The sequence below is a fragment of the Atractosteus spatula genome, chromosome 5, assembly GCF_055471065.1.
Source record: "Atractosteus spatula isolate fAtrSpa1 chromosome 5, fAtrSpa1.hap1, whole genome shotgun sequence".
In the NCBI taxonomy this organism is placed as follows: domain Eukaryota; kingdom Metazoa; phylum Chordata; class Actinopteri; order Semionotiformes; family Lepisosteidae; genus Atractosteus; species Atractosteus spatula.
Window position 1 is genome coordinate 64,863,950 of NC_142710.1, and position 24,636 is coordinate 64,888,585.

Below are 24,636 nucleotides of genomic sequence, written 5' to 3' on the forward strand. Positions count from 1 at the left end.
TTATTACTGTGGAGGCTTCCTTTATTACGGCACCACCTGTGAGGCTGTCGTGATGACGAGGCGTTCATTACCCAGCAGCCCTTCCTCCCCTGACTATCTCTCCTTCCAGAATGCAGCGGTTTGAGACCGAAGCACCTGGCATGTCATTGGCATTCAGACGTGTGAAGGAACAGTTAGCGCTGGAGCCGAAGGGCTTTGATTTAGTGCCACTTATCTTCTGATGCATTTCGCTTTGAGAAATTTAAGCTCTATATGTGGAGAAAAAAAAATAATCCCGAGCATGAAGTATTTTGCAGGTCTTCTCCCAGAGGGATGGAGAAATGTGAGTCTGTCTGACCTGCTAAGGGATGCACTTTTTATTTTCTTTTAACACCCCTAAACAGCTTGAAGTCAGTCAAACTTCCTCTGATACTTCCATTGTGTTTTTATTTTGTGCCGAGACCGATGGTTGTGTCTGTTCCCATCAGATACTGGGTTCTGCATTGTGCTTCACAAAGGTGTTAATTTGCGAGCAGAGCAGCGTGAGATGGCATGTCGGATAACGTTTTATCTCCCCCCCCCCCCGTCCAGGCAGCACGCGATGCTATCGGGGTTAAACTCCTCAATGGCAACCTGTCAGGAAACAAAACAGGGAGGGATTTAGCTATTGAGGCGATACATTACCCAGAGCGGAGCGGGACAAAAGCCGCCTTTCCTTATCTGGGATTGTAATATTTTAAGGCCGATTTTGTTGCTTTGTCAGAAGGTGAGGGATTCAACAGCCCTGTCGACTGAGACCTGCGCCTCTCTGACACGGCACGGGGTGCGTTCATGCTGCCACCATCTTGCCCCTGGCAGTTCTCTCGTGCCGCTGTCAGCTGAAGCACAGGAGCACACGCGCGTCTCCCCGTGACTCATCGGCGGGGATGCAGCAGCTTTGTTGCAGCCCTGTTCTTCGGCCGCGGTGCTCTCCTGTGGCTCCCCTCTTCGTTCGGCCATTCTCTGCTCTGCCCCCTTCCCCCCACCCTCTGCTCATTTTGGCCTGGTCAGCACTGCGGTGGGAAAGCACAGTGGAGAAGCAGGTTGCTGGCTGTGTCGTTGGCAGCCCAGTAGGTGGCGCTCTTCCCACTGGGCTAGAAACTACAATACAGTGTCCCCAGTATGATGACCAGGAGGACACCGTGCCGTAGGAGATGGCATTGAGACATCCTGACTACTCGGTCGTTAAAGATCAAAGGGCTGTTTGTTAAACAGGGGTCTTAACTGGGGTGTCTTGGCTACACCCCACTCTGGGCTTGAACGATCTCACCTCCTGTTAGATCCCACTTAATTCCCCAGCCGAAGCCGAGTCCCACTCCTCCCCTCCTCTGCTGTGCAGTGCGGCTGCTGGTGCGTCTGAGAGAGGCTCTTTCTGTGTCACCCACAGGAGGGCTGTACGTCAGCAGTGGAAAAAATAGGTCCCCTCCCGTTGTCTGAGGTGCTTTCGGATCCAGACAATTAATTGTGATTAATATGGACTTCTGCATTTTGACATGTGTGTACTGTGGAAAATGCATTAAGGTAATTTTCCTGAAGGAGGTTAAGATCATAAGCACAGTCACAAACGAGAGGAGGCCGTTTGGCCAATCTGGCCCCATGTGGTAATTAGTCGCTAATTGATCCGAGGGTCTCCTCCAGCCGTTTCCTGAAGGAAGCCAGGATATCGGCTTCAATCACACGGCTGGGTAGCTTGTTCCACACTCCCGCAACCTGTACACCCAGACATCCCAATCAAAAGATAAGGTGGCTTTCTGGACACAGGCAGGAACGCAATTCAGGAGACTTAATGTGATGTTTTTTTCTCGCAGTCTGAAGATCACGGCAACGTCAGCTTACCCACTGTTGCAGGCGAGGCACGAACTTTACCTGCTGAGCACCCCGTCGAAGCAGCGGTTGTTTGTATGAGCTTTCTAACTAATCTAACTTCATTGCAGGTTATCAAGTCTCTTAAACCACGACTGGAGCTTGCTGTAGCTCCAGTTCGAGGGTTGAGACACGATCGCGAATGCTTAAATTAGCAAAACAAGTGTTCTGGATGTGCCTTTCACGGAGGCACAGAAGCTGTCTTGTTAACATACCATAGAACATATTCTAACCCAGCTCTTTAAATTTTATTGATGTTCTCTTTATTGAACTGTTTTATCCCAGTTTTTGTTAGCACCATTATTTCCAGCAGCACAACAGCTCTATCACCGCTGCCTGCAGCGCCACAAAACCTAACCAGATTTGCCGCAGAGAGACGGAGAATCCTAGCGCTGCTCTCCTTGATAATAGCCAGGCTTAAAACGAATGTGAAAAGCTTGCTTCCAGGAGCCGCGCTCCCCCGGTGGCTGCTGTCCTGCAGTAGTGCAGAGCAGGCTCCCTGAGAAGACCAGGGATTAGGAGTCTGCAGGCTCTTCTCACCGCCTTGCCGCTATCAGATTGTGTGCAGCTGTTGCACAGTGGCTCTTTGAAGTAAATAAGCAAGAAAATCGAGAAAAGGGGGACCGTTGCATCTCGGCTCCGACTGCAGCAGCGGCGTGGAGACGTCGGGAGGGTCTGTGTAGAAAATGCATTCCCATGTGGTGAATCTCTACCGCCAAGATCAAGAGTGATTTATTTAATTGTACCCCCATTTATTTATTTGCATGTAAATTTGCGTTTGCATGGTCTTTACAGTTAGGATATCATTTTTTCTTATGGTGGGGAATCTCACTCACGTCGCTTAATATATGTGTTCAAGAAGTCCGTAAATCACCGGCGGTATTTTCAGCAGATGGATTGCAAGGAATTAAATACACAGAAAATGTCGAGTAGCTGTATGCACTGCAGGTCAGCACAAACACCTGGTCGTGCAACTGGCCTTCTGTACAGCATAACGCTCCGTTCTGTCGCAGATCCAAATGAGCTGTAGTTACACACATGCTCTTGTAAGAACAATGAATACATGCAAAGCAGTAGGCACTAACGATCTGGTCTCGCCGAAGACTCTCGCTGACGCGGAGCAGACCGTGTTCTGATGGCCAAACAGATGCGCACGTGTCGAAGAGGCTCCGCTGTCCGGCACGGCCGGCTTTTCGACGTCTGGTCCTTTACCGTGTGCGTTTTCGCTGGGGGCGGCAGGCGGGGGTGAAGATGGCAGAAGGGAGGGGGGGTCCGGGTTTTTTCCGATAGTTCGGTGGGCGGAAGGCGAGCGCCGTGTGATTATTATGGCAGGGAGGCAGTCGCCGGGCCAGCGAGGGCTCCTGGGAAGCCCAGTTCTCGTAACCTTTCTGCGGCGACAGAATCACATCTCGCCTCTCTTTTTTCACCAGGCCAATCAGCAGAATTGATATTTGTCTGCCCTTAATAGGCTTGTGTGTGCTGGAATGATCTTCATCAAATGAAATCCTTTATTGTGTTTGATATAACGTCAAGTTCCATTAGGCGGTGAGGTCGCCTGTGGAGATTGCTGGGATTAAACTGTCTTGATAGCTCCAAGGCTCTCCGGTCTCCACTGCGCTGGAGGAGAGTCGGGGGGGGGGCGTGGAAGGGGAGACAAAGAAGAACCATTCCAGTGCGGAGCTGCCGGTCTCCCCCAGAGCCGCCCTGCAGCGGGACTGCGCCTCCCTGCCTTGGCATTCTGGGCCCAGCCACTGCCGGTGCCTGCTGTCCAGCTTGCAGCTTCTGTAGTTCCGCACTAATTAGCCTCTGCCCTGAAGAGATACAGAGCGGCCCCTGATCTGTCTCCCTAAACCCGCAGAGTTGAAAGGGCTCCTTGGAGCTTGACATGCAAGGTCCCCAGACTTTGTCCCCCAAAAGTAGCACCCAGGCTTGCATGTGCAGTACGGCATGTCCTCTCATTGAGACGGGGGGGGGGGGGGGGGATGACCTGGGGTCCCGCGAAAGAAATGCGTCTTCTTTGAAAGACGAAAGATGAAGGGCGCAGAACGGAACACGTCCCCGTCAGCCAAGGTCACCTTCAGCCCACGGGAATTTTTCTTAATGCCTCCCTGACAAATGAACCTCAAGCTCGAAACGACAAATATCGGAAGGAGAAAAGAAACGTTCTCTGAATCTGTAGAAATCAAGTTTAAAGCGAGCCGGGAGAATGAAGATGTTCAAGGGCCCTGCCAGACTGGACTGTACTGTAGCTGTCATCGGAAGTAAGAGCTGTAAACAGCTGTGTAGCATGAGACGGTTTGTCTTTATTTCCCGTTCACTAACTCCAGGGGCCGCGTGCACGAAATCTGCTGATGTCCGTTATCTCTGCGCCCCACTCTCTTTCCACCCTGCGCCCCCGCGGAGAGAGCAGCAGGCCCGCGAGCTCTGCCGGGAGACGGTGATGTGTCCGGAGCTGACGGAGTGTCGCCGGCGCTCGGCCCCGGAGCGCGGTGAGGCTGAGCGGGCCTGGCAGGGAGGGGCTGAGCCTCTCGCGCTGAGCTGCCCCAGGTCAGGGAGGGCCGCTGCACTCCTCACGGAAGCAGTGGGTGGAATTAGCCGGTTTCCTCACCCCTCTCCCATTCACTGTTAACCTTCTGTATGACCAGATGCACAGTACACAACAACAAGCTACCTAGTGCTGATGTGTTTGTGGCTCCTCTCTTTTCAGGTTAGTGTTGGAACTGCATGTCATGTCCCTATAAATATATCCTATATATCTGTGACCCTGCTGTGGTTATCAGATCTCCTTTCACCCTTCTGCTGTTGTGGATAAGACTTGGATTCAAGCCCCAGATCTACTTGGATCACTCTAGAAAATCCGCCTATACCAGCAGGCTCTACAGTGTACATAGCATATAGGTAATGGTGACCCTTGTAAGGGTTCCTTGTGTAAAATCCAGCAAGTTATTCTTCTCTTCAGACCATAGCGCCGTCTAAATGGATCCTGTTGCGCTACGTGGTCACGACTGCATGTTTGTGAATCACTGGGCAATCATCTGCGTTTTGAAGGACGAAACTGTTCGGTGTCAGACTGCCCTGCACAGGAAGCAGGAGCTCAGCTAATTAATTTGGAAGAACCAGCCACAGAGTCAGCATGGCAGACCTTTCTGTGTTTTGTTTTTGTTGTCACTGCATGTCCTGGTTGGATATTAACACACCACTATGCTCCTTCCAAAAAGTAACAGCGCGCTGTTTCAGCCATCGTTTCCCATGGCTGCCCTGCTCACAGTGCTGTTCTGCAAGGCTTGCTTTCCATTCGAGGCCTAGAAAACATTGTGGCTCCTATTGCGCAGTGGACCGATCCGGTCCAGGTTTTGCTGCCTGCAGGGCTCTCCTCTACATTCCCGGCACGAAAGACACTGTGGTTGGGCAGCAAGCTATCCCACTCCGTAAAGATGCATTTCTGAGAGAGAAAACCGTGAGCTTGAAAGAAGAACTGTGCCAAGAGTATTGCACCTTCTGTATGAAGGGCTGGATTGCATTAAGAAGTACAATAGGACTGATTGCTGCACACGTTGCTCCCCTGCAGAACAGCTGGTGTGCGTCTGACATTACCTGCCTTTCCACAAGATTCTCCACCGCAATTCCGGCCCACGGGAATGCATTCGTAGAAATGAATTAAAAGCAGTAGTGGAATCCGGCTGACAGCACCGTAGGTCTGAGCAGGCATAGCTCCTTTAATAAGAACTGGGTGAACGCGGGGTGCACGCTTGGAAACAGGAGGGGAGTCAGGATCGGGACTCGGGATCGGTCGGTCCCAAGTGGATGGTCACCCAGGTGAGGCTGCCAGACCCCAGTTTGCAGGGGGGTTACCCTCTGTGCTCGCCATGGCTAAGGATTCGGATATTTGATAACCTGATTGATTATCGTATAGTATCATGTAGTAGATGGACCGGACCCCGACAATTGGCATGTTTGAGTTTCGGACTTCAGAGACGTGCACAGGCACGGCCTCCTCATCACCAGCATGTTATCTGCTACAGAACACCAGTTGTCTTTTGCACATTGACAGCTAACGGGCAGAGCTCTTCGCTAATTGTGTGATCTTACATACTTCCTGGGGCAAACCCTCTTCAGTTCACTGCATGCTATTCAAACCTCCGGATAGTACTAATAGAAATACATTATTTCTATACATGGAAGATGGACAGAGCGAGCGAGCTCCTGTCAGGTGGGTGGTTTGGAGGACGGTGGGAGAGCAGGAGTCTTCGACAGATTGCTGAGGACATTGTCCTTAATCTGCGAGTTTGTCCCCGGCTCCCCATCTCCTATGTTAATAAAAAAAGAAAGAAATCAGTAGGTCTGTGTGTTGAAAAAAAACGCATTTGCTGCTGAATTTAATTAAATTCACGCAGTAACAGTGCACTCTCTCTCGTTTTGTTGTGTAAAAAAGCTTTTTACCCCCAAAAACGGCAACAGAGAATTGCTTTTTAGACGCTACACATGAGCCTCGTTTCGCACAACTCGAGGTGTATAAATAGTTTAGCCTCCACGCGCCGCTGAGCTCTGTGCACAAACAGCTCCTCAATCATGCTGGATTTCCAGGGAGCTGGTCGGCAACAAAGCAAGGAGTTTCTTTGCAAAGTGGAGTGTCTCTGCTGGTCTTGTCACCAAGCAGTTCCTGGAAAATGTGATCAAAGCTGTCATTTCTGGCGTTTTGATTGGGAGCTTGATAACAGTAAGGGTGTTAATTTTTCACCTTCAACAGTCCAGCCGATCTAATAATAGAAATATGGGCAGCTTTGTCCTGACCGAGCAGCACAGGGTGGTGAAGTGGCGCACTAGGAGCCCCAGTGGTAGCTGTAGGAAACTGGGATTCAGAATCCCACTCCCAAGACCGGAGCTCGCAACTCATCAGTGGAGGGGTTTCAACCTGCAGTTCTTGGGGGCGTGACTCCAGCAGGTTGGTTATGACTTTCCAATTCATTAAAAGCTGAAGGTTGAAGTGGAGGGTGATGCTGATCCAGTAAAACCGAACTGTCACGGCTTCTTCACGGTGTAGAGACATGGGCTTGAACCCACATTAAACACAGTGGATGCAGGGATCTGAAGACACGAACAACCGACAGGAGTGACACTGAACACACTGTTCAGGGCAGGAGGACTTAATGCAGGTTTCAACAGATTCCTGACCTACACCCCAGGATTATACAGTGAAACTGTCCCAGACATTGCTCATTTCACCCATGTGAGAAAGTGATTATTAATAATAATTATTAGATTAACTGGTCGGTCCCTGGTGGGCTTATTATTTGTCTTTTAGTGCCAGGTTGGCTGTTATCACAGCCCCTTCCTACAGCAGCCTTCCACAAGCTGCTTGGAAGTGAGAGATGTAGAAACTCCTGTGGATTCCAGACCAATTGATAACAGTAGACTCCTCCTCTGTTGATTTGCCTCAGCTGCCTCGCCCAGTTCGGAGTGAAATCTCAGTGCATGCTTCCGAACTGGATCAATGCCGAAGTTTCGGGAAGAAAGGAAAATCGTTGACCGTCCGTCATCCCTGTTAATCAGGGCAGCATTCCTTTGGAAGGGAACGCAGTGGAGGAACCTATTTTTTCTCCAAGCCAAATGTCCTGCCAAATCGTACTTGTACCAAGCTGCCAGTCTTGAAGTGTGCCAGTTCAGTCTCGCTCCTGGTGCCACGCTGGACAGCAGAGCGAAGGGGTGACTTTCCCCTCTGTAACACAACACAGGAGACTGTAGCCTTTCTGTCCATGGCTGTAAACATGTTGCTTACATTCTTTATGGAACTAGTGTATCTATACCCTGGGTGTTTTCTGCCAGTTTGTGTTTAATAACTTCTTCAGCAGCTGATTGCTCAATCCGTTTTCGTCAGAGTGTTTCTAATAAGGAGCCTCTCTGGTGTTCTTGAAGCGTAATTGAAGTCTCTTGCTTGTCATTGTGAGGCCTGTAATTAGGCTCCGCAGTCAGTGTCGGACCCGGTATATGCAGTCCAGACACATGCATCTCCACTCTACGTAGGAGGGACAGAGAGTGCCTGCTGTTATCCATAGGCTTGGCTGCCCAGTTGAAGGCCTCATTATGTGACACTGAAGCAAAGAGACTCCAGAAAGCCAGCAGTGGTTACGACACGAGACTGCAGCCTGCAGCTTTTATTCTTCTCATTCAAGGTCGACCGGTCGAAAAGGCTCGTGTGCTCCACATCTCATGGCCACTCGGTCCTGCAAAACTCTTTCTAAAGCGTCTGCACACGCCCGCGCGCCCGCGCGCAGGGCTCAGTCGGGTCAGCTCAGGCCACGAGCAGGAACACTGACACACAGGGCCCCGTCAGCCTGCAGTCACGTCCACACTCACATCTGCTTAGTGACGAGGCCGTCGGCTCGCGTTCGCGCGTTTGTCCCAGTCTGCTGCGCCGGCCCCCCCGAACACGGGTCCGCAGACCTTCCGTGGAGAGTCGAGGCCCAGGTGGAGACAGCACGTGACTGGAGCGCCTCCGGTGTATTCTGTGGTGGCTGAGGGAACCACAAGCCACTGCGACCCCCTGCACTTACATTCAAGACATGTCTGTGTCCGTTACTATATCCACAGCTGTCCTTGTAGATCCTACATGCGGCATTTAGCCGTTTCTCTGCACGTTTGCGTTTGGTGGTGTTTAAAAAGTCTGCAGGCTGCTCTGAGGTTTGTTTCTTCATCCCCTCGCACGCAGGGGGCAGTGCAGCCTGTGTTTAAGATGCAGGCCGGCGTGGGCCGTCCCTTCCCATGTCTTTAAGGTCTACCCTGAGTTTTAAGCGAGGTCCTGTGCCTTCAGCTCACCCTGTCGCTGAGCTGGACAGTGTTGGGGTTAACTCTAATTTCCAGAAGGAATGCAGTCAGCGCATGTTTATGCAAAAGGAGTAAGTACATGCCCCTCCAAGCATCGGCCTTGCTCTAATGAATGAAGAAAGGGTTTGAAATAAGAAGGTAGAAATTCTACAGTAACTGCATGGGCCTGGCTCGGACAGTGTTAAGAATTCACCTTCAGGTCACTGAAGGGCTCTTCGAGCAGCTGTATCCTCTCCGCCATCCAGAATAGTCATGAAGAGGCAATAAATCAATTGATAGTTTCTCCTTACACATAAAATGTCCCTTACTGAATTTGCTTCTCCGCAAGTTTATTTAGAATCACCAGGAATTCAAGCGAGAGTCTGAAGTGTGAAACGAAGAAAATTCTCCAAAGATGGTACCATATATAGCCTTAAACAGATCGCCGATTTTCTCTTTTTTCTCTTCGGAGTATCTTTCCCTTTGCTAAAGGTACATTTCTGACCTGTTTTAAGTGAAATCGAGGGCCTTTCAAGGTCGCAGTAACCTTCTGGTTCATTCCTGAGAAGAGAACCAGGGCGATTCCTGCTCCGGCAGCCTGGCTAACTGCACATCACTTCTTTTAAACAACAGTAAAACTCTGAACCTCGGTATGCAAATTAGACTTGAATACCAGACATCGTATAATCTTGACCTGGCTCCCTTTCCCGGTGGCTGATTTTGTAAAGTGATTTTCCTACTTCAGACAGGGAGGGGGTCGAGACCTGTCGTTGGGCGAAGAGTTCCATCTTCGCTCGTCTGGAGAGATTAGACGTCTCTGCGCGGCCCTCTTTGAAAGAGCGAGGTGGCGAAGGTGTCGATAGCCGCGCGTCACGGCGAGAAAGGCTTCTCGTCCTTTCTGTCCCTCTTTGTTTTCCTCTGACTTCTGTCTCCTCAGTGCCCCCTCCACCCAGATCAGAAAAGAGCAGAAAGAAACGACTCCCAGAGTAATTGTGGGGGGGGGGGGGTTGCCCCAAAATCTTCCTGCTGAGCTGGTGGGTATCTCTGTACTGAACCTATATGGGAGGCGGCAGCCGCGGGGGTGGCGGTGGGGGTGGATCTTTGAAGGATTGTGCTCTCACTCCGCCTCATTAAACGTGTGCTTAACCCCTGCTCCCCCTGTAGAGGCTGTGGAGCCTCCGCACCAGATGGCCACTAATTGGGAAAGCAGACAGGCTCCTCTTGAAGACTGGGGGGGGGGCGAGGGGGGGTTACTGCATGTGTCGTGCTTCTCCTGCGCACTTGCGCGTGATGCAGTGCGAGTATCTCGGTTGGGGGTGGGGGGATGCAGTTACTCCAGAGCAGGGCTTGGCTGTGTGCATGCCGGCTGGAAGAGAGAGCCAGTGTTTGGGCTGCCCTCTCTTCCCTGACTCCCATCAAGGTCTGGCATCGTCCCTGGGCCCCGCCCTCCTCAATCACCGATGGCTCATCTTAACTGAACTTATCAAGGCTCTGAACTGCCTGCAGCTTTCATTAGAATCTGCCGGCGTGGACACCCTTCTTTCAGGCTCCTCTCTCTATCCGGATGTCCCGGACCAGAGAGACCTCAGCTCAGAGCCTCCCGCTCCTCGCCTGGCAGGGACTCTTCCCGCTGGGGCTCACAGCTGTGGACAGGAAGTGAGTTTATGGAAGCTGATGCATCAAAGGGACCCCCAAAACTGTGGCCCCTGCAGCCTTTCGGGCTCCGTCTGCAAGCGAGCGTCCTACTTTCAAGCGCAAAAATTAATTTCTAAACCGAGTGTCTGTGCAGGGGAAAGGCTTAGTTTATAGGCCTTGACAAGTGGAAGACACAAGTGTACAAACCTCTGATGAATGCAAAGGAAAACACAGGCTCACAGAATCCTTTTCAGTGAAATAATGCTATATAGGCATTGCTGTTTAATCAATAGACGTTTTTTAGACCAGTGCACAGAATGTGTGGGGAATTTCAGACTGGAACAAGGGGAACTATATCTTGTTTTAATAATGCATGTAGTCACTCCTTAGGCAAAGGAATTAGATAAGAGATGGTTAAAGACCTCCACAGCCCCTGGAAGTAACGGGACGTCATGCCACCCCCGAGCTTGCTATCATTCCTGCTATAGCTCGAAAACACAAGTCACTGCAGAGGGGGGCTCTAAGTGAAGGCTGCTGCTATTTTAAGCTGCTGAATGTCCTCAGCTTTCCCTCAATCTCACAGAGCTGCTGTCACCAGCTCGGTTTCCCTTAAAGAGCTGTGGTAGGGGGGTGATGTGGAGCAGCAGATAAAGCCTGAATGTAGAATCGTGTGGGTTGCGCTGCTGCCAGCCCAGGTGAGCCTGAGCCTGGAGCTCATCATCCTTGTAGAAACCCAGCTCTTATCGGCGCCAGGGTCGTCATGACAGCGGGGATTCAGAAAGCTTCTGGAAGTGACTAGAAATCTGGGGAAAAAAGCTTCTGGAAAAGACGCCCGCTGACGCTGGCTTTCCTGCATTTGTGGCTTTGACCTATGTCAGTCAACAGATAAAGCTTTACTTTAGAGCAAGGAGTGAACCAAGTAGGACCCCTGCAGGAAGACCTACTTTGAAGCCTTTGTTAGTTTAATTAGTGACCTCATATTTAACCCCCAGGCTCCCCAGCCTGAGACAGTTCTCCCCCTGCCCTGGGCTGCACCTGACTCCGTCAGCCAGCAGTATTTCTTCCTGTGCTTTGGCACTCCTGTTGCCAGCCTGTATTTCTCAGCGGGATTCTCCAACGGGATGCTCACCTGAAAGAGACCGATCGTGGAGAGAACCCTAATCCAGGCACTGCTCCTTCTGTCAGCTTGAACTGATCTCCAGCACTGACAATCACAAAACGGCAGTGTAGTATCTTGATTTCCCTATAGGATTTCTTTCTGGAAGATTTGCCCTGTGTGCAAGAATTTCTTGGGTGAAGGACATGCTGCACAACCACCTGCTGTTCCCACAAAGGAATCTGACAGATACGCTGAACAAGCAGACTGTTGTCTTGTACAGTACATCTGGAAGTCTATAGGAAGGATCGCAGGTTAACCCTAAATATATTGATCCTAAAATATGTGCTTCTCCAGTACCATGTTGGGTACATAGAGGAGGTGGTTTAAAGTATAAAAGGTTGCCTGTGAACAATGGCAAGCAGATCAGACAGGTAGAGGACTAGGTAGAGGAGGCTTCCTCATTATTAATAAACCTCTTTCAATTCTTCGCCGAGCTGCGCTGTGGCTTGTTTCTCTACAGCAGGTAGCCTGGAACGTTTAGAAGCAGATTTCATAGGCTTCGGGACCCTTTTTTTTAGATGCAAGTACTGTATCTAAAGAACACTGGATGGGGGGGGGGGAAGGCAAAACTCGAAGGGCTGGCAGTGGGCTGGCAGTGGGCCTGCAGTGGGCCTGCAGTGCTCGGTAGCTCTGTGCCCCGAGTGTACAAGGAGCTAATGATGATGCTGCCGTGGTCACCTGGTCCTTGTCCAGACAGCGAGGCCGCGCCACAGGTTAACAGCTCTGTTATCCCCGATAGAGAAACGTCTGGCTCCGCGCGCGCAGTCCAAAGCTAACAAGCTTGTGGCCGGGCTCCCTGCCAGAATAACCGGCTGATTTCTCCTATTGTACAGAGGGACATTTCTCCCAGCCCCTGCCCTTCCTCCAGTGAGCTCTCCCTGGCAGCCCCTAATGAAGCTTTCTCCTGGCACACTGTGCTCCACAGCCCCAGGCACAGCCGGGTGGGAGCAATCCGGAGCCCTTACAGCTTGCCCAGGGGAACTGCTCACCTGCAGGATTGGGGGCGGCAGTCCGCCCTCCGTGGCTAGCTGGGAGAGTGTTTTACATCGGGTGCCGATCACGATCACGATGAGGTCACGATCGCAGGCAGGTCATCTTTTCACCTGGTCCGCGTTACTGTAGCAAAAACAAAAAATGCCATGTCAAAGGCAATGCTTCTTAAAATCATAAGCCTAGGCTGAGCTTCAAGCCACGCCAGAATAGCTTCAAAACAGGCCTGTCATCAAAAGAAGGAGAAGGAAATTCCCTTGCCTCTTAGGTGACTGAGTATTTGCGTGTGTAGATTGTTTATTTTTTATAATTGGGTGCGTGGCTATATTGTAATGGATTGCATCCGCCTGTGTGTTTGTCCCTTCCATGTGTGTGCTAGTGGTGTGCAGGTGTGGCCGTCTGTGGTCAGAGGGAGCTGCTGGGTAATGAGGACGCCGGGGCAGGGAGAATTAATCCCCGTCAGACCGGTCTCTTTCCCCGGCCCCTCTTGCCCCAGCTAAGGGCGCCGAGATCTGAAACCGAGCACACGGCCGGCCCAACTCCTGCACGGTCCAGTTCATCCGTCCCGGCAAACGCTGAACTCTCCGGCCACGCACGGCCCGCACCGGGAGAGAAAAACACGTCCCGGCGCAGCTAAACAACGCCTGCCAAGGCGACGCAGACGCGGTCTGGGCCTGGGGAGGCCGAGGGATAAAGTGATCGTCGTGCTGCTGACGTTTACCATCCTCAGCGCTGCGTATTTGCTGTCTTCGTGGCAGCTCCCATGTCTGCATTCGCTATCCCAGCTGACATTTCAGCGAGGTGCTGAAGTGCCACAGAGTTCTTTTCTCCAGTCCGTCTCGGGGGCACGGTGTGTGCGGGTCACAGCGGTCTCCTTCACAGTCCTTGGTTTTCCGTCTCGTCTTCGGTCCCCCCCCTCGCACTCTTGCGTCCTCGCAGCCCACATGTTCCTCCCTGGCGATCTTCGCTCCGCGTGTCCTCAGCAGGACAGGAACCGGTGGTCCACCAGCGGGGCTCAATCATCCAGCCAGGCGATTCGCCCTTTGATTATTGACCTTTTGTCCCGAAGGAATGGGACTGCGTTATTAATAAACGCAGAAATAAACAGTGTGCTTGGAAACGGCTGACACATTTGAAGCTGCTACAGATGTGCCGATAATCTAGTAGCTAGTTTTTCCTCCTATTGGAACAGAGGTTTATATTGGCATGTAAGTGGCGCAGACGTTCTCCATCAAGGGCAGAGGGCCTGTAATGATCAACGTGCAACATGAATTGAGAATCAAGCTGTGTTTTTTTTTTTAAATTGTGGAGTGCCACGGTTATTAATGGTGATGGTGGATTGTGAGATAAGATGTGGCAGTGGATATTTAACATCCTCTGCACATTGGAGCTGCTCAGCCGTCCGGTCAGTCACGCTGGGTATCGGTTCTTTGTTTTCAAGGGTGCCCTCTCTCTGTATCTCCCCCCCCCCCCCCCCCCAAGTCATCTCCAGTGGTGTAAATACTCAGAGCTTGATAACATCCCTGAAGCACACCTGATATTAGTGTAATAAACTATAGTGTGGAGAATACACTGTTTATCCCTCCTGCTGAAAACCGCTCCAGCTCTCCTGCTTTCAGGAGCGTGACGAATGCTTTTTCGCACAAAGAAAGAAAAAAATCGCAGCCCAATTCGTGCAGCAACTGCCCTTGAGAAGCGTCCTTCTCAGAGGGAAAATAATAACAAGGTAAGTCCCGCGGAGGCACTGGGGAGCAGCGGGCAGCTGGGGGGCTGCGCTCCGGATCTTGGACGGCGCAGGCTTGCTGGTGGGACATCAGGGAGTCGCATCTTCCCTGGCTCGGGAGGGTTTTGGAGGGGCTACAGCTGACTTTCTGCCCAGATCGTGGTTTGTGTGACGCCCCCCCACCTCCTCCTCTCTCCTGCACCAAACTAAAAAACCTCCACCACCTGCGGATCGGTCTTGCAGCGTTCGGGGCGTTTCCTGACCTTGAGCGCTCAGGGTGGTCGCCCCAACCCGGCCGCCCGCACGTTACGCGCCATCTTCAGAAACGGAGCCGCCCCCCACCGGGTTCAGGTCCCGCCAGCACGTCGTGCGAAGGTCCAGAAGAGCGGTTCTGTTCTTATGGCTGGTTCCCTCGCTCCTCCGCGAGCGGGCGCATGTATTAGCATTCGTGCATCCGCGTGGTTCTGGAGGAGTGCTCATTACACATGAAATTAGCTCGTTAGCGCCGGGACTCTCTGGTGGATTTCTGTTAATTAGAGTGCGCAGATGGCTGCCTTCGCCATTTTGGCGGCACCTTAGCCCGCTGCGCGGAAGAGAAGAGCCGTTCTCGGCTCTGCAGCAGCGGCGGCGGCCCGGGGGGGGTAGGGACTGGGGGGACGCAGGGAGCGGGATAAGGGGGTGAGGAGTTAGGGGGCAGGTGGGGGTTGTTCGAGGGGAACATGTTGCCTTTTCGGCGGCTCCCCGCCACGCCCCCTTTTCTCATTCCGCCCCTCACCTCTGCCCGCAGAGAAGAGCACCGTTTGTCTGAGCAGAAGCGCGTAATTACTGCTGGCTGGCGGTGGGTTGTTCGTCAGCGACACCCCCGCATTCTGCAGCTGTCATGCCCCCCTCCACCAAAAAGAAAAAATTGAAAAGCAGCTCGGCATCGGTGTGCAAATGTCAGCCGTTGCAGGTTGTGTGCGTCTCTGCAAGCTAATGCTCTCCCGCGCTGTACCTGTGCCACTCGACCGGCTTGTTTCCCACAACGCCCCTGCCTGCCTGCCTGCCTCTTCAAAGTTCGCTCTTCCGTCGCCACCCAGTCCGGGACACTCGGGGAGGTTCTCGCGCAAAGCGGGTGCGCCTGCGCAGGCTGTCCAGCACAGACCGGTTCGTTTCGGGCTCGGTTCGGGCTGGTGGCGTGCTCGGGGTGCCCCGCCGATCGCCAGCAGGGCGGCGTCTGAGCTCAAGGCTGGCTACCTGCTAGAACTAATGTAGCATATACTACGCATTGTTAAATTTACAAGGTTGACATCTGGTAATATCCTCTAAATGTGCTGAAAATTCAGCAAAAATAAATATTGTCGCGTTTTGGAAGTCATCTTGCAGTTGAGCCCAGCCTCGGAATGTTTGTAGCAGCTCCTGAAAGTCACCCTGATCTCCACTGGCAGGGAATATACTGTAGTAAAGGTGGCCGAACACAGAAGCAAAATGCTAGGCACCTGACTGAGAGCTGTCTGAATATCTGGAGTAGACGAGTATGCATCTCCCCAACTCTGACAGCAGTAAGAAATCTCTAAGACATTCCATTTGTGACTCTTCAAAAAAAAGCCATCATCAGGCTGCAGTGTCTCTGAGACTCCTGTTTGGGGCTGCTCTCGGGAGCCTGGTCTATGACAGCTTTATGGCAATGTGAAAAGGCATGAAGTTGTCAAACAGCACCTGACTGACTCCCGAGTCAAGTGGGATCAAGTGGTGTAGCTGGATGAAATTGATCTTTTGGAGAGTCTCACCAGGAGTGCAATTAGCCCAGAATGATGAAGCTCATAGTGGAAAAGAATGACGTACTTTCTATGAATAACAGAAATGGATTTGTTTTGTTGAAGGATATTTTGCATCCTCTGATCCTCGTTAGAATTGAGGGGCAGGCGAATTACAGAGTCTATCACGGTGTTTTACTTCAAAATCAGGTACTTCTGTCGTGACGCTCATGGCACTGGTGATGGGTTTCACAATGGAGTAAAAAGACAAAATCTGTTTCGAGCTCGATAAGTTAAACAAGCATAAAAATCGGTGTCCTTCATCTGTCATCGGTCTCTAAGAGAACAGAGACGAACCTGGAGAGGTTTTGCATGGTGGAGTGGTCAAATCTCCCTCATCAGATGATTAAGAGCCTGTTAAAATGCCATAGGTAGTGCCTTCTTTGAGGTGATCAAATCTGAAGGAGCATTTTACAACATGGAGAATGCAGGTGCATGAGTACAGGTTTTTAGAAATACATGTGATTGGTGTTGACAGATGTTCTGTTTCTGCAGCAACAATGAAGGTCATGCAATCCTTTTGTTTTTGTCACAAGATACTGAGTGTACACCTGGATAATCCTGCTAAATCAGCTCTTAGTTACAGTTCATTGGAGGTATGAATCTATTTGGAAGCTCGTGTGATTGATTGTTTAAACGTGTAAGCGCTGAACTGTGCACATCCTGATTTGACATGGAGGACAGTACAATAGCATGGGTATAATCTTGAAACTGATTTAGTTGACTGGCTGATTTATTTGCTTTTATCTAAAGTGACTAGCATGTGCTCCCATTTATACAGCTTGGTGTTGTACTTGTACAATCTGGGTGAAGTACTTTGCTCAAGGCTTCAATGGCTGTGTCTCTCCTGGGACTCGAACCCGCAACCTTCCAATCACACGTCTAGATGCCCGACCACAGTGTGGCAGGTCCACACTGCTGCCTTGTTAGATATTGTTCTGTTTTTGTATCACCCAGGCAGTCAGAACTTTGCCGCGCCAATGAAAAACTCATTTTGTTCTCAATAAGCTGTGCCGTGCTCCGACGCAGGTCATCGTGTTATGTGTGGTGGAGGGGGGCGTGGCTGTTGTTAATCCCTGCATCCACATCCCTCATGAAAACAGGAGAGAGGCGCTGATGTAAAGCTCTTGTCAGTTTAGTAAACCCAGGAAGGATTAACCCGTTAAAGTATTTCCTCAGTGTCCATGTGCCTCTGAGGTTGAGATGCATGTGGAGTGGACGTACAGTAATATTTCAAGAGGGGGTCAAGAGAGACACCAAAAAAGCCTTGTCTACTGTGATCAGCAGGTTTGGGAGAAAGCGCCATCTTCTGGTTGGAAGTGGGGGTGCGCCACTTGACAGAAGTAAAGGGCAGCATACACCTGCCTGGCTCAGGGCATTGCATGCTTTTCGGTCATGCTCTGGGGGAGGTCAGAGTTCATATCCCAGCTCTTTCCTCCTTCTCTGGAGAGCTGGCAGAGACATAAAGACTAAAAAAAGACTTTCTCTTTTCTCTTTTGCAGGAAAGCGACATTGAGTACTACGATTCCAAGGCCGAATCAGAATATGTAAGTGCTACTTAGTCTTGTAATACTGTATATTACGACCTGCAGGTTATTGCAGATTCCAGATGATGTTTGTGGAAGTATTGGTCTCTGAGCTCTGAGCTCATCCCCTTACAGGTCGGAATGTTTGTATGATATGAACGTTACGTGTTCAGTACCTACTGCTTGCGGTGTTGAGTTTCTTTAACATGATGGTCTCACGATGCTGGGAACACGAGGGGGAAAAAAATAATTCAGCGTGATCAGAGGATTTTCCACATGAGGTTTTCCAGTGCTGAGTCCCTTTTTCCGAGCTGTAGACATACGTTTCCCATGCCCCTGTGTTCCACACACCAGGCACGGGCTGGTCCTCTGGGTCATGCATATACCACTACCCCAACCCCCGAGCCCCAGCACGTTCTGTACAATTTGCTCTTTGACCCTCCTTGGGTCATAGGGACTGCTTTGGACCTTAAAAGCAGATGTCTCTTAAAAGAAGTCTGGGTATCGGCTTCAACAACATGGTAGAGTAACTTGTTCCAGACCCCCACAACCCTCTGTGTAAAGAAAGAAGTGCCTTCTTACTGTAGTAGTTTACAATACTGAAGTACTTCAGCGTCAACCAGCCAGCAGCGGAGCTGTTAGGAGAATCCACAAGATATCCCTGTTCAGGGCATCCCTGCTGCCGATTCATTTGATCGATATCTGACTTGGGGGAAAAGAGGTCGCTAAATTGAATTCAGGGATTTTTAATTCAGATGAAACCGTCATCTTTAATTATACATTGCATGTAATTCACCCCCCCCATTCCTCCTCCCAGAGCAGGAGAAACGCCAACAGAAAAGGGCCAGTATTCTTAGCACTCAGCATATTTAAATCTAAACTGCGTCTTCGAACCCTCCCTCTCTCCCTGCTGTGCTGGATGCGCTTCTGAGAGGGAGGCAGGAGGACCTGGGGGTGGGTTTACTATGGGAGAGGGTTGGGACAGCGGCAGGTGCTGTAGTACAGCTGGAAATAAACGCAGGAGCTTTGCCCTGGCTCACACAGCCCCTGTGTTTCAGTCACACCCTGATCCCGGTCTCGCTGTTCAGGAATCCCGCTCCACAGCGGTGCAGATGCATGGATCCAAACCGGCATCACACCCACAACAGCGTGCCATCGCAGACTCGGGCGCCCAGTGTACCACCCCTGCCCCACGTTTAAACCGTGCATTTTCTTATTTTTATTTTAATGCATGCGTTTACAGTATTACAGCTTAAAAAGATCATTAACAGCATTAACAGTGTACTTAAATGAACTGCAGTTTATCTCTATTTGGCATGAACAGAAGAGTATAGAAGCTAGCCATGTGTGTAGGACCACGCAGTACATACAGCACAAGCACCATGTTGAGGCGCAGCTGTCCTAAAGGAAAGGCTGCATCCAGTTCAGCTTCCACTCCTCCAGTGAATGACCTGTCTGGAGACCAGTCAGTTTCCTCCCACTTCATTGAGGACTATCCCGTTATTTTCAGTTCTACATATCCTTTAAAGAAAATGTTGTCAAGGTTATAGATTTAGCAAAATGCAAATGCACGAGTGCAAACAATAATAATATAAAAATGGGCTAAATAAACAGGTGCGTGTGCACTGTTCCGCTTCGCATGATTTGCTTAGGAAGTGCAGGTTTATAGGAAGCATCTGTGCAATTTTTGCAGCTGATTGTTCCAGCTGAGAATCCTCAGGAACAAGCAAAAAAGTGAGAGTCTAGGCGCTTTGTGGGTGGAAGCAGGTCAGCTGCGTTGTTAAAACCACTGCCAGGGCTGATCTGCATGTTTCACAATGACATACTGTACTTTTAAAGACCCCGAGCTGAACTGAAGATTTTTTTTTCTGGGGACGGCTGGCTGTCTGAGCTGTGGCCAGACCCGCCCCCAGTTTCTTCAGAGTCACTGGACCTGGTGCTCCCACCCATCAAGTCCAGCTCCCTCAGGCCTGACCCACTGTTCCCAGTGCAGTTAGGAGGGAAGAGGCTGTGCTCCTCTTTCCTGGAGTCCAGTGATTCAGGATCTCTGTCGACACCTGGATAAGGCTTGTGTACAGCACCTCGGTTGGAAAATATGTAGCCGAGACGTCACCCACTATGAACTGTGCATTTCCTGTGCTTGGCTGTACTATTGTTCCACACCACAATAGTGGTGGTAAAGTTGTGCACATGGAGTACTGGCTCCAGGTGGCCTGCAGTTCATCTCTGGGTTTGCCTCAAGAGCAGATCTTGAGTCGTTTTGGACAAGATGTCTTTACCTGTGTACCTAACTTTCAATACAGTATTTATCGTTCTTTGAGGTACCACCAAAATGTTGCCTTCCTCAGCTTACTGGCCCCCATTCACGATTTTGACAAACCATTATCACTGCGTTCTGCATGCTGCACGACTGCACTGAGCAGACCAATTGGATTTTCCTTTTGTGCTGTCAGACTTCACAAGAACAGTGTATGTCAGGGCCTGGATTTATTGAATGTCTCAGTGATGTGAAATTTCCAAACGATCAAACAAAAGATTTAAAATGAAGATGGGAAAAAAAGCATAAATCAATGCAAGATTTCCATTTCCAGGGTAACTGGGTGTGATTAATGATAAAGTACTTAAGGGGGCCTGTCAAAGCTTCTAATTGGTTTTGATCAATCATCATTTACACGGCTTAGGCAGAGGCCTGGGTACAACGACTACCGACTGCTTTCTGCTGCACTGAACTTGGCATGTCAGTGAGTAATGACCGTTGTAATGAAGAGAGAGAGAGCACCTCACTGGTTAAGAAAAAAGAAGAATAAGCTAAGTTTAAGTGACCTTAACTGCTGTTCTATACGGAGGCCTGCTGACTCAGTTACCTGGTGAGTCTGGGTGAAGTCGGGTGGGAGTGCCTGGGTTGAGTCCGGTCCATCTCAATTCGCCTCCCCTTCAGCTGCCACAAGCTAGGAGGAGAGTCTGGGTAACAGAGGAGACGGGATAGTGTTTGGTAAAGTGTAATATCTTTGTGCGGACGGGAGTTTGGTTTTCCTTTAAGCTGGGCTTTTGCGAACAGACCTACAGTGGGTGTCGGAGCATGGAGGAGTGCGGGTGGTTGGGATGACACTGGTGGATCCTTTTCAAGCTCCCTAGGGAACAACCCAGGTATGGTTCTCTTCATTCCCGGGACGGAGGGAGGACGTCAGCGCGACAGCCGTGTGTGGTGTGTGTGGACGGTATACGAGTCTCTTCCCTTGCTCTGGTTCTGGTTGGGAGACTCCAGCCTGCGTGGCGTTTTTCCAGGCCAGAGGACAGGCTGCTTGGAGGGAGATGAAGGTGCAGATGAAGCTGCCTGGGATTGATTTCCTTGCCACGAGCCCCGGAGCCAAACGCAAGCCCGCTGTCGTCTGATCAATCCGCATCGCCACGGCGGAGCAACCCGGCACTCGAGCTTGGCGGCTTTTCCGAGTCGTCCCTGAAAGTGGGCAAAGGCGTCGCAGCAAAATACGGGCTCCTGAACTTCTCCGCGTTTTAAAGAGCGCAGGGCGGGAGGCGCTGTAGCGAGTTCCTTTCCGCCCGCGCCGATTCCAGCGCGCCTGCGGGAAACTCGCTGGCGTTTCTCTGGAGTCTAGGGACGTCTTGCTAATTGAAAGCAATTCATTAGATTCTGTGAGCAACAATTTTACAAGAAGCAGCAGCAGGGACACAGCCCCGGAGCACCTGTCTGAGGTGGAGCTCGTTTGGAGGGGTTTCAGTGCCAGTTAGAAGTACTGTCCAGCCAGGCAGTGCGGTGTGTGATCTAAGACTCTAATTCTAAGGGGGAATTGGAGGCTACTCTACTGCTCTAGAAATAGAACACCAACTTGCCCTCAGGCAACAGAATCTGCCCCTGGAGCAGCTGGGGTTAAGGGCCTTGCTCAGGGGCTCAACGGAGTAGGATTCCTCTGCCGGCCGCAGGATACGAACCGGCAACCTTCCAGCCACAGGCGTGGATCCTGAGCCACAGTGCCAAGGCTCTGCCCTAGACCCGAACACAGATACCCAGACCACCGGGCCGCTCCGATATACAGAGCAAAGAGAAGGTGCAGAATGAGCCTTGCAGATTTCCAATAGGCAGCTCTCCCTCTGCATGCAGCCAGGCAGAAGACAGCACAGGCTGTGGTTACAGTGAACCAGGGTGTAAAATAATGAGTCCTGCAGTAAAGGGATGCCACCTGTCTCTCTTCTCTCCTTGTCTTTTAGTTCGCAAGATGTAACAGCTAAAGAGGAGAAGGGGTGCTGGTATTTTGGATTTAACCTGCCTTATTTCGGGGTTTTTTTTTTATTGAAATGGGTGTTTTGGACCTCCCTGCCTGGAATGGTCTTCTTCACTCTCAGCCTGGTCTGGCCCATAGGTGCTCCATGCTGCCCTCTCACTGTGTGACTGGGGCAGAATCCACTTGTTAGAAAACTGCGCTGGGACGGAGACGCACTTGAGTAACGAATAGAACTGAGAGATTAGAAAGAAACTGATTAAAGGTGCCCATTGAAAGAGTCTTCAAAGTGTCACTTTGGTGCTTCTCAACCTTTAATTAAACCCTTGAAAACAGGGGAAATAAAATTAACAAATTGGTTAATGAATCGAGCAAAACAGGTGCTAAATGGCTGAAGAAAATTAACCAATCAGTCTTTCCTCTGTTGATTTATTTAGCACCTAATTAGAATCTGCCTTGGTTAATTATGATTGGGCTCGAGAGGGGAAAAAAAAGTGCTAAAATAAAATACCACTTTAAAAAGCCCAGAGATGTTGCCAAATTCATTAAAAAAAAACAGGTTTAAAAAACATTGCTGTGGAGTCCTGGTCTAACATAATTGACCTCCAGCCTCCCTGTTTGTTAGCAGAGGTGAGAAATTTAACTTAAACGTCTTTCCGATATTTCCTTTTTCGAAGTCTCCTTCGAAGTGTCTAGATCTAGGATCGACAGGGGGTAATGAGAGCTTTTTATATCCAGCAATGCGTACCATTTTTATACTGCCTTACAAGTGGAAGCGCAAGACTCACCAGACTTCTCCCGATGTTCGCTGACTTGTGTTTGCTTCTCGCCCCGCAAGCCTGGTTAAAGTACTAAAGTACTTTCCTCTCTGCCCCCCAAACAGGCGAGCGAGCTCTGGCCAGCCTTGTGCCGTTTTCAGCCTCTGGGCGAGCCTGGATTTCCTGCTCTTGCGGGGCTCAGAGATCAGCACCTGATGTTGAAAGCGACTTGCGTCGAGCTCTGTCTTTCGCAGAGCCGGGAATTTCAAATCTTGCGGCACATCCAGTAGTCAGTACAGCACAGCACGCAGCGTCGGACCCGACTTTGAGTCGCATGGATTCACATGCGAGACAAGCTCTGAAATAAATCGAAGTTCAAATGTGAATTTGGATCGTACTACTGTACATTCAATCTGTTACACCATTTTTAAAGTAAGAATTATTTTTTCCGTTGATGTAAATCAATTTAATCATTTTTAAAAATGGTCTAAATAAAATTATTACCCCATTCACCAAGGGGGGGGGCGTGTGAGTTTGTGTTAACTGGAAACTGGAAAGGGGGCGTTGTGTTCAGAACTGTTGGTCTCGATCATTCTCAGCAGTAGAGAAAACGGCAGTTTTTTTTGTTAGAGTTTCTTTTTGTTGGACGGGGTCATCGGAATTCGACCAATACGAGCGCTGTGAGGTACTTCGTGAAATGCACGCTTCGCAGGCGTGAACCCCCCTCTCCCAACCCAGAGGAAACTGAAAACCTGTTTTCTTCAGCTATCCTCATGCTGCAAAACATCACGTCCAGGGCGTGCAAACCAGCCTTTCAGTCCGGGTATCCAAGACATGACGCACTGCGAGTTTCCTCATCTCTCCCCTGCAGCGGGACAGAGTTCAGTCCGGGGAACCGTATCAACATTCAGAGGAATCCGCGCCTTCGGTCTCGCATCTTGTGCACCCCAGCAACAGCTTGTAACTGCCTTTTAATAGACAATTAAAACCGAGCGATAAATCAATGCTCGGCGCCAAGAAAAGGGATTGGAATTTAATTTAGCAAAAATATTTGTGCAGCTCCCACCAGCTCGCTTCGATTTAACCCGCTCAGGAGTTTGTCTAATCGTTATTTCATATTTCGCAAATGCCATATTGCAGAAAATAAAGCACTAGGGGGAAATCGATCAAAACTGTTTCCATATGGGGGAAAAAAGATCATTTAATATCTTCCCTTTGTGTACAGACATACGTGGAGAGTGCACTGCATTGCGTGGGTAACAATGAAAAGTGAAAGCATTAACTGTCGTAGGTCTGCCATCTTTATGTGTTTTGTTAGGAGGCCCTTTAAAATCAACTTCGAACACTGAAGCTATTGGTCTGATTCGCGTTGTTTGGGGGTCGATGCTAGGATAATGGTTTGTATTAGATGCAAATCAAGAATCTGAAATCTAATTTTAAAAAAAGTGCTGATAGAGACAGCCAAATGGGTGCCTTTATGCCCTGCAGCAAAACAAGAACAGCAGGCCCTTCTTTACTCAAAGGGTGGTGGGTGTCTGCAACAACGTTACCCTGCCACGTCGTCGAAGTCTGTTTCCCGGGAACATTAAGGAAACCACTTAAAAGAGATCCTTAACACAATTAGCTATTAGCAACCAATTAAGCAAGGTGAGATCTCATTTATAAATCGCTGTTATGTTGTGACTTGTCACACATTGCCTTACACAATGCACTTTTAACACCTTGCAGTCACAACTAGGTTTTCCGGACCAGATTAAAATCCCAGGTGCAACACTGTTGGGCACATTACTTCACTTTGACCTGCTGTACAACTGTCTTTGTGATTGATTTTTCTCGATTGACTCATCTGGTTAAATACCCCAAAACAGGCCTTTGTGGAGTTTGTATGTTCTCCCTGGGCCGGTGTGGGTTTCCTCCAGGGGCTCCAGTTTCCTCCCACAGTACAGTACAGTAAAGTACAGGCCCTGGTGTGAGAGTGTGCCTGTGTCTGTCTGTGTGTGCCCTGTGATGGACTGGCATCCTGTACCCTACCCTACCTTGCACCAGTTGCACCCAAAAATGGATGAAACACTAGAAAGTGGATGGATAGATTATCAGTCTGAGGTGATGTAATCAGTGGAGCCCTCCAGGGA

At 50.2% G+C, this 24,636-nt stretch overlaps 1 protein-coding gene across 1 annotated transcript in view; it reads left to right on the forward strand.

Annotated features, from left to right (window-relative positions):
• Window positions 1–24,636, forward strand: part of cacna2d2a (calcium voltage-gated channel auxiliary subunit alpha2delta 2a) — a 252,724-nt gene that overhangs the window by 138,894 nt on the left and 89,194 nt on the right. Inside the window, exon 5 of the mRNA XM_088915597.1 lies at window positions 17,488–17,532. Within this exon, the coding sequence (XP_088771723.1) occupies window positions 17,488–17,532 (45 nt within the window). The remainder of the gene's footprint in view (window positions 1–17,487; window positions 17,533–24,636) is intronic.